This window comes from Carlito syrichta, unplaced genomic scaffold, assembly GCF_000164805.1.
Source record: "Carlito syrichta isolate Samal-C Ts95f unplaced genomic scaffold, Tarsius_syrichta-2.0.1 Scaffold136145, whole genome shotgun sequence".
Lineage (NCBI taxonomy): Eukaryota > Metazoa > Chordata > Mammalia > Primates > Tarsiidae > Carlito > Carlito syrichta.
The window spans coordinates 24,788-34,020 of NW_007080241.1; the positions used below are offsets into that span (position 1 = coordinate 24,788).

General features: G+C 42.0%; 1 protein-coding gene across 1 annotated transcript in view; it reads right to left on the reverse strand.

Annotated features, from left to right (window-relative positions):
• The window catches only part of LOC103251111 (mucin-16-like), a gene marked incomplete at its 3' end in the record, with an annotated part of 73,166 nt that overhangs the window by 22,848 nt on the left and 41,085 nt on the right, over window positions 1-9,233 (reverse strand). Inside the window, exons 19-24 of the mRNA XM_021708395.1 lie at window positions 7,931-8,121; window positions 5,428-5,463; window positions 5,139-5,198; window positions 3,013-3,143; window positions 2,858-2,925; window positions 1,389-1,561 (exon numbers count right to left, since the gene is read on the reverse strand). Of these exons, the coding sequence (XP_021564070.1) occupies window positions 1,389-1,561; window positions 2,858-2,925; window positions 3,013-3,143; window positions 5,139-5,198; window positions 5,428-5,463; window positions 7,931-8,121 (659 nt within the window). The remainder of the gene's footprint in view (window positions 1-1,388; window positions 1,562-2,857; window positions 2,926-3,012; window positions 3,144-5,138; window positions 5,199-5,427; window positions 5,464-7,930; window positions 8,122-9,233) is intronic.

Consider the following 9,233-nt stretch of genomic DNA (forward strand, 5'->3'; position numbering starts at 1 on the left):
CCCTTCATAAAATTTTATAATAGCATAATTATTTTCCAGCTTAGTTTCTGCTTTTTTGGGAGGCAGAATTGACAAAATTGTGACATGCTGAGAGGGGACTAAAGAGTTCTACAAATGTGACAATAAAGCCTAGAGAGGATTCATGGTTTGTTCAGCCTTGCACCAAAGAGAGAGTTGTCATCCTACAACACCCACACTGTAAACCCCAGCCCTAAATTCGTCCTACCCCTGGAGAAAACTTTCTATGGACACAGAACAGAGTATGCTATTGAAAATACCGTGAAACATACACCTCAAATCGGATATAAATGAAATCCCCAAGCGGATATAGAGGAAAAATGACAAATTACACTTCAGGCTAATTGTTAGTAGAGTCCGCTCATGTCCCTTTCTGTCATAACATCTGGGCTTGTTCTATTTGGATGATCTGCCATGTGGCCTAGGGGTTAAGAGCCTGGAGTTTAGATGGGCCTTCAATCTTTGGCTGGGGTTTTTATTCATCATGCTTTATAGCAGGAAGATTCTGGGAAAATGACTTCCTCCTCGCATGCATAATGGTTCTCTGTAAAAATAAGTGTAGTAATTCACAGACTTTTGGGTAAGATGAATAACAGATAATATGAATAAAGTTCACACCACAATTACTGGCACATCAGAACATCATTGACAAATATGAACAGTCATTGTAGCTGTTATTCTTGGTGGCAGTACTCTGTTACAGGCTGTATTGCCCATGGTTTGGGTAAACAGTTATTAATCATGGTGTGTTTGCTAAGGGTGGCTGTTTGTGTGTGTGTGTGTGTGTGTGTGTGTGTGTGTGTGTGTGTGTGAAGTCAGTGTGTTTTCAATGGATCATGGAAACTGAGAGTTTGTCAGGATGGTAGAGGATGAGGGGGGAGGAGGCCTGAACTGGTCTTCTACTGCTCACAGGAAAGACTCAATTATAGGGCCCTGTATTACCCCCTTCTTCCTTCAAGGTCTTCATGCTGCTGTGGTACTCTTACTGGAAGAAGTGAAATAAGGAGATGAAAGGAAGAGGAAAGGAAACTAGTCTCTTGGTGTGTTAAGTGTTCAAAAATGAACAACTGAAGAAGTGCTAGTTTGTCCTAGAACTGTGAACCCATGTGCGGCAGAGTCTCAATCTTAGCTCTATTGGTATTGTGTTCTAGAAAATTCTTTATGGTGGGGATTGTCTTGTGCATTGTGGGGTGCTTAGCAGCATCCCTGACCTTGACACTCTAGATCCCATTAGGACCAATCTGGTCAATGAAAATGTTTGTAGACATTGGCAAATGTCCCCTTAGGTGCAAAATTACTCTTAGTTGAGAAATACGGGTATAGAGAGACTTAGGACCGTAGAAGACCCTAGTTGCAGCATGGACGCTCACCGTTGACATAGAGGCTGTCTCTGTCCAGAGTGTAGAGGCTCAGCTGGGTGACACCATGGGTCAGATGGCTCAGTTCCTGGTACAGCTGTTCTCTTTCTAGCCCAGGGTCCCTGGGGTCATGATGGTAGGTGCAGATGGCATCCACTCTGGTGGCTGCTCCATTCTTCTCATTCCTGGAGTGATAGGGACGTGGGAATGGGACATTCAAGATGCAACAGAGTTCAATATTTTGCCCAGCTCTCTCTTTGAAATTCAGCATTCTGCTCTTCTGGTTTATGACATCTCTCTTTACTGAGTCTTATGTAGTTTCTCAGACAGTTTTATTTGTGTTCTCTTAACCAGGCCCTTGCCCAAATCTTTAAAGTGTTTGATCTCTAGGTTCCAGAGTTTCAATTTCAGCTGACTTATCTTCCTTTGCTCTCCATTCTTTGAGATTTTCTTGGAGGCGGGGGGAGGGTTAAAGTTAATTGTTTCAACTCCCAGCTCGTGTCGCAGAGTCACGATCTTGACCTGTCTAGATGAGACCGCTCTCCTAAGCTCTGTCTCATATAACCAACCACCTCTGGGATGTCCTTTAGACCTCTTTGCATTGCATATACCCCAAATTAAGTGCATCCTCTCCCTCCAAGTCTCCTTTTTACTTTCTCATGTTTCATTGTCAGAACCAGAGCAAGAGATCTAGGCACCTCCTGCATCCACATTGCATCAATGGCCAGTCCGGCTTCTAAATGATCCACCCATTTTCTGTCCCTTCATCACTTAAAATTTCCCCATCCCCATATTTGCCAGTGCTTTACTCAAAATAAATCACATCATGCCAGGGCCCTGCTGACCACAACTCCATGGTTGCTACGGCTCTGAACAATTATGACTAATAGTTATGGAACATTTACTAGGTACTCTAATTTATACATTTGCTATCACTCTTTATCCTTTCAACAACTATGTGATAGATGCTGACATCATTCCCATGTTGCTTTGACATTTTAAAACAGCTTTATTGAAATATAATTTGATGCATGCACAAACATTGTGAAAGGGAGTCTCACAGTCACGCTTAAGAATATACCCTCCATTCACAAGCGACTTTTTCTTTGTTGCTGTCCTCTCTACATTGCGGGAACCTTGAGGGAAGGGGCTCATCATTGATTCTCTCAGCGTCCTTAGCGCCTGTCACAGGGTAGGGGCTGTGGTGCCTCATTTCATGTTTACTTAATGAGCCAAGTGGTAAGCCTGAATGCTGTGTGCCTCTGCATATCTAAACAATCTAAGATCATTGATAGCTATGTCTTTCAGGAAGCCCTCTCTGATACACTCAGCCAGAAGGGGTGCCTTCTGAGTCTCAGTTCCTGGAAGGCTCCAGTCATTGATGATCCTTGTCTTCTAGGTTTCAAGCTCATGTCCTCACCTCCAGGTGAGCTTGCCTGTGACCCTGCAGCCCTTCATGATGAGATGCAAGGAGGTCTTACCTGAGCAAGGTCAATCCGCAGCCAGAGTAGCTGGAGCCGACACTGGTATTCTTGAACAAGGGTTCCAGCTAGAGGGAAGGAAGGCCAGGATAGGTCAGGGGGACTGGGCTGGGCAAGGATAAGGCAGGCCAGGGTAAGCATCATGAGGTTCTTACCAGGCGATTCAGGGTCTTCTCTGTGGAGTTGAAGGTTAAGGATCCTGGGCGTCCCATGTCTGGGGCATAGTGCAGGTTGGTGATTGTGAAGTTGAGGGTAAATGACACCAGGCGTGGGCTCACACCTACAACTGGAAGAAGATAGAGAGGGAGAATGGAGGAGTGTACCTAGAATCTACATGGAATTCCAGTGTGTTGAATCTTATCCACATTTGCTTGACATACACAGACACAGGAATTCCAACGTGTTGAATCTTATCCACATTTGCTTGACGTACACAAACATGGAATTCCAATGTGTTGAATCTTATCCACATTTGCTTGACATACACAGACACAGGAAAAATGTCTCCAACCCTCAAGGGAAAGATCAATGACAGATGCAATCCCCAAGGTGATTAAGATGCTGGAATCACTAGGCACAGACTTTAAAGCAGTTGATACAACTGTGCTCCATGAGGTAAAGGAAAGCACATTTGAGATAAATGTAAAGACAAGCTGTCATCAGAGAAATAAATACTTATATACACATATATTTTGATAGAGAAAAGATGCAGTAGTTTATAATATACATTGATCAAAATTATTAAATCTGTAGGACAGAAAGGAAAAAAAGAAACTGAGCACAGTCCCAGGATCTCAAAGGATGCTATGATTGGGTGTCCAGAAGGAAAGAAAGAGATTAGTATAGAAAAGCAATGTTAAAGAAAGAGTGGCTGAACATTTCCCGAGTTTCTTGAAAATCATGCATTTTTAGATTCAAGAAGCTTAAAATACTCAAAACAGGATAAACTGAAAGAAAACCTTGCCTAGACACATTATGGTAGAATTGCTGTAAACCAAATATGAGGAACAAATATTGAATGCATCTAAAAAAAAAGACATCATCAACCATGGAATTACTTGGTTTATAATTCATGTCACATATTTAAAAGCCACAAGAGCTAGGCATGTAACAAATATTTGAGTTGATCAGGAATAAAAAGTGAGGAAGTGGAACGTGTGCATCTTGTCTAGAGCGTGTAAAAAGTTTGCAGGTTCGGCCAGGTGCGGTGGCTCAAGCCTGTAACCCCAGTACTTTGGGAGGCCGAGGTGAGAGGATTTCCTTAGCCCATGGGTTCAAGAATAGCCTGGGCAATTTGGCGAGACCTCATCTTTACAATAAATCAAACAATTAGTCGGGCATGGTAGCATGTGCCTGTAGTCCCAGCTACTTGGAAACCTGAGGCAGAAGGATTGCCTGAGCCCAGCAGGTCAAGACTGGGGTAGCTGTGAGTGTGCCACTGCACGTCAGCCTGGGCGACAGAGTGAGACTCCAACTCAAAAAAAAAAAAAGTTTGCAGTGTCTTGGCTCACAAAGTGCTGAAGCCCTGAAGGCATAATTTGACTACAAAGTACCAGCTTGAATGACAAGGTAGGCTTAAGGTTTAGGAATATCCAACCCGTGTCATGACACAGAATGCAAAAGACCCATAGACTCAACTTTAAAAATAAATCATAAGGGTTGCAGTCAGATAGATTTCATGATATAAATCAGATTCCAGGGGTATGATTCTACAGCCTCAGGAGCCCTCAGAGTCACGTCGTTGTAAAGCAAAAAACAGAATCAAACTCATGGCAAGAATCAAACTAGTGACGAAGACCTTTAATGATTATCTAGATGTCCAAATAGAATCCATAAATATGGATTCCACATATACAGGGATTGCTTCATTCAAACATTGACTCATTCAGTGAATAAATTTAATTGATTGAGTGCCAGTGAGGTGTCCAGCTCCCAGGTGACAAATACATAAAAATGAATAAACCATATTTCAGTAAATCCCATGAAGGAAATAATCATGGTGATACGATAGAGAAAACCGGCAGGACAGTTGTATATGTGGGGTAAGTGCTGTTTCATATAAGGTTCTCAGGATAGGTCTTGTAGAGAAGGTGATATTTGAACTGAGATTTGAAGGATGAGGAGGTACCAGCTGCACTGGTCCCCAGATATTGGACAGAGATTAGGAAGCTAGAGGAACAGGCAAATTTCTGGGATGGCCAAAACATAGTGAAGGGGAGAGAACAACAGTCCAGAGCATGCAATGCTGAAGTTCCATAGACCCCAGAGAGCGGGTTCCTACCTGTAGACCTGGGAGTGGAGGTTGTGGAAACACTTGTGGAGGATGTAGACGTCACTGGAGCTGAGGTAAAAGAAGAGAGGATCAATGATTGAGTTTCATCATAAAGAAATAGGGGTTGCTGATTGAAATTTGAGTTTCTATCTTGACTCAGACCAAGACTTTGGTTGGATTAGGTGCTACACTGAGACTGGGACTCAGGGAGGGGCATTGGGAGTTTCTCTTCCAAGGAATGAACCCTGGGGAGGAAGGTTCCTGGGAGTATTGGGGTGTCCTAGTTTTGAATACTTACTGCTGGTGGTAGGGGTCCAGTCCTGCTGGTTATAACCTGAAGATCAGGTGGAAAGAGCAAAACACGACTATTACCATGGGTAAGAGGAAGGGAGGGTAAGACAGTAGACCTAAAAATGAAAATCATCAAGAAACTTTCTGAGGACTATAAATAAACAACATTGACTTGGTGCCTAATATATTTGTTTTCCTTTGATAATAAAGCTGGATATCCTCACCATTATTATTACTAAAATAAAATTACAACAGTAACAGCTGACCCTATTTGTTCGGGATATGCTAAGCACCAGTATTAATGTTAACTCATTACAATGGTAGAAATACACATTTATGAATGAATGTGTGTTCTAACCTTACCCATATTTTCTTCATTTGTAAAGATAATTTAATTTTATTCTTGCTCTCCTAGATCTCTTCACACAATTTTAAGATGGTATATGTATATTTTATATATATGTATTTTAATATATTTTTAAATATATTATATTAAATATATATTTTAATATATTTTTATATATTTTTTCTAGCTTAGTTTATGGGCTTTTGTGATGTAGAATCGACAAAAATGTGGCAGTTTGATAACATGGTTTTGGAGATAAAAATATAAGGACATGGAGGAAAGGAATGGTACATATGGCTTGGAATATTAAGGAAAATTTGTTGGAAAGTGGTGGGATAATGAGAAAGGGAGACACTTGGGAAACAGAAGGATGGTATAACAGCTGCAGCCTGAAAACTACTGGAAAAGAGAATTTTTCAGTAGTGCCTACTGGGTCGTGGATTGCAACATTTTGGATGCTTTGTGAAATACTAAAGCAAAGACTGGACCCAGGGAGCCCTGCAATTTACTTGGGTTATTCCTAAATTATCTCATTTGACTATTCAACATGGTATTTGAATGCATTCTACAAAGAGGACACTAAAGTCTAGGGAGGTTACCTGACTTGTCTTGTATCACACAAAACAGATACCCATCACTCAAAACAACACTGTAAACCACTGCCCTAAATTAGCCCTGATTCTGAAGCAAACTTTCTATGGTCACAAAACAGGATGTGCTATGGAAAATACAATGGAATATGTATTTCCAACCAGACATAAAGGAATCCCCAAGTGGATAATAAGAGGAAATGACAAATTGAGTATATAGTTCAATTGTTAGAGAAGAGGCCATGAATGCCCCTTCCTGTCCTGAGATCTGAGGCTTATACTGTTTGGAAGATCTGCAGTGATACCTTGTGGTTTGGAGTTTGGAGTTTAGATTAGTCCCCAATCTTTGTTTGAAATCCTCACTACAGCCGGGCTCGGTGGCTCAGCCTGTATTCCCGTGCCTTTGGGAGGCTGAGGTGAGTGGATTGCCTGAGCCCACGGGTTCGAGACCTGCCTGGGCAGGCGCGACCTCATCTCTACAATAAATCAAAAAATTAGCCGGGTGTGGTAGTGCGCGCCTGTAATTTCGGCTACTCGGAAGGCTGAGACGGAAAGATCGCCGGAGCCCAGCAGGTCGAGGCTGTGGTGCCCGGGAGCGGCCACTGCACTCCAGTCTGGGCAACAGAGTGAGACTCCAACTCAAAAAATAAAATAAAATAAATAAAATAAAAAAAAAAGAAATCCTCACTCCATCATGCATTATAACTGGATGAATCTGGACAAATGACTTCCTCCCTGAATGTATAATAGAAAAATGAGTGATGCACAGGGTTTTGGGGTAAGATTAATATGATATAATAATACAAATAATATTCTCATCACAATTCCTGGCACATAAAAATATTTTGATAAATATGAATTGTTCTTGCAGCTGTTATTCTTGGTGGTAGTACTGCTGTTTGGGGCCTTGTGCTAACGATGTTGTATAAACAGTTATTATTCATAGTTATGATTTTGCTAGGGGTGGTTGGTGTTGTTTCACAAAGACAGTGTAGTTTTGTCTGGTCATGGAACCTGAGAGTTTGCCTTGCACTGCCATGATGGACAGGATGAAGGGGAGGGGGCGAACGGGTACCCATTGCCCAATGGGTAAGACACAACCTAGGGCTTTGAATCACTCCTTCTTTCCCCAGAAAGAGTGCATGCTACTGTTGGGATCCCCCAGAGTCTGCATGCTACTGTTGGGATCTTATGAGAATAAGGAGAAAGTGGGAACATTTCATCCCAGAATGGGAAAGGAAATCAGTCTTCATTAGCATGTTAAGTATTCAAAAATCGGTCCTCAAGAAATGTTAGGTTAGTGCCAGAACTATGATTCTGTGTGTAGCAGTTTCTCAACCTCAGCACTATTGACATTATGTTCTAGATGGTTCTTTATGGCAGGAAGCTGCATTTTTCCATTGTGAGATGTTTAGCAGCACCCCTGACCTCTACCCACTAGATCCCATTAGCATACTTCTAGTCATGACATAAAGATGTCTCCAGGCATTGTCAAATGTCCCTTGGGGTGTGAAATCACCCCTAGTTGAGAACTGCTAGTATAGAGAGACTTAGGGACTGTAGGTGACCCCAACTACAGTATGGACTCTCACCATTGACATAGAGGCTGTCTCTATCCAGGGTGTAGAGGCCCAGCTTGGTGACACCATGGGTCAGATGACTCAGTTCCTGGTACAGCTGTTCTCTGTCCAGCCCTGGGTCCATGGGGACAGGATTGTAGGTACAAATGGCATCCACCCCGGTGGCTGTCCCATTCTTCTTACTCCTGGGGTGATTGGAACAAGGAAATGGGGTCAGAGATGTGAGAGACACTTTACTCAACTCCGTTTAAATTTAGCCCACTCTTCTGGTTTTATGACATTTCGCTTGACTGGTTCTTGTCTGGGTTCTCAGACACATTTCTTTCTGGGTCCTCTTTATCTAGCACCCCCATTCAGTAAAGCAGGTGATTTTTATGGTCTCATCTTCAAGCAACTTCTCTTCTTTTTCTCCCTATTCTTCTTGGGTTATTTGGTTCATACTCATTGTTTTAACTAACAGTTCTATTATCAAGGGAGCCTATCTTGCTCTGTCTAGAAGATACCTCTCTCCTAACTAAGCTCTGTCACATGTAACCAACACTCTCAGGGATGCCCTCCAGACTCCTTGGATTGCATCTATCCCAGATGCAGCTTGTCATCTTCCTCCCCAAAACTCTGCTCCTTCTCCCATGTATCCATATCAGAGCCAGGGCCAGACATCTAGGCACCTCCTGGATCGCTCCCATCCCTTCTCTCCATCCCATACTGTATCCACATCCAGTCCAGCTTCTCAATGGTCCACCAGCCTTCTATCTCACCACTATTTTAAAATGTTCCCATTTCTACATTTTTCCAAAGCTCTACTCAAAATAAATCACTGTATGTCAGGGCTCTGCGTGTAACCACTCTGTGGTTCCACCAGCTCTAAATAATATCAACTAATATTTATGGAACACCTACTGGGTGCTCTAATCCCTTTTCCTCTTTTAACTGCTCTATGAGGGACATGCTGATATTATTCTGATTTGGGTCTTTTTGAATAACAGCTTTATTGAAATATAATTTGATACTTTGATATACATATACATTGTGACAACTCAGTCAAGCTAACCTACTTACCCCTCACATCACATAGTTGACTTTTTTTGTGATGAGAACACTTAAAATCTACTCTTTTAGCAAACTTCAAGTATACAATACATCATTGTTAGCAACAGTCATTTCCGTCTTATGGTTGGGGAAACAAAGTAGCACAGATATTAAAAATAAAACTTTGGTTTTGCAGAAGCTTGTCAGTTTAATAAGGTCCCATTTGTCTATCTTCTCTCTTAAGTCCTGAGGGTTTCGGGTTTTGTAC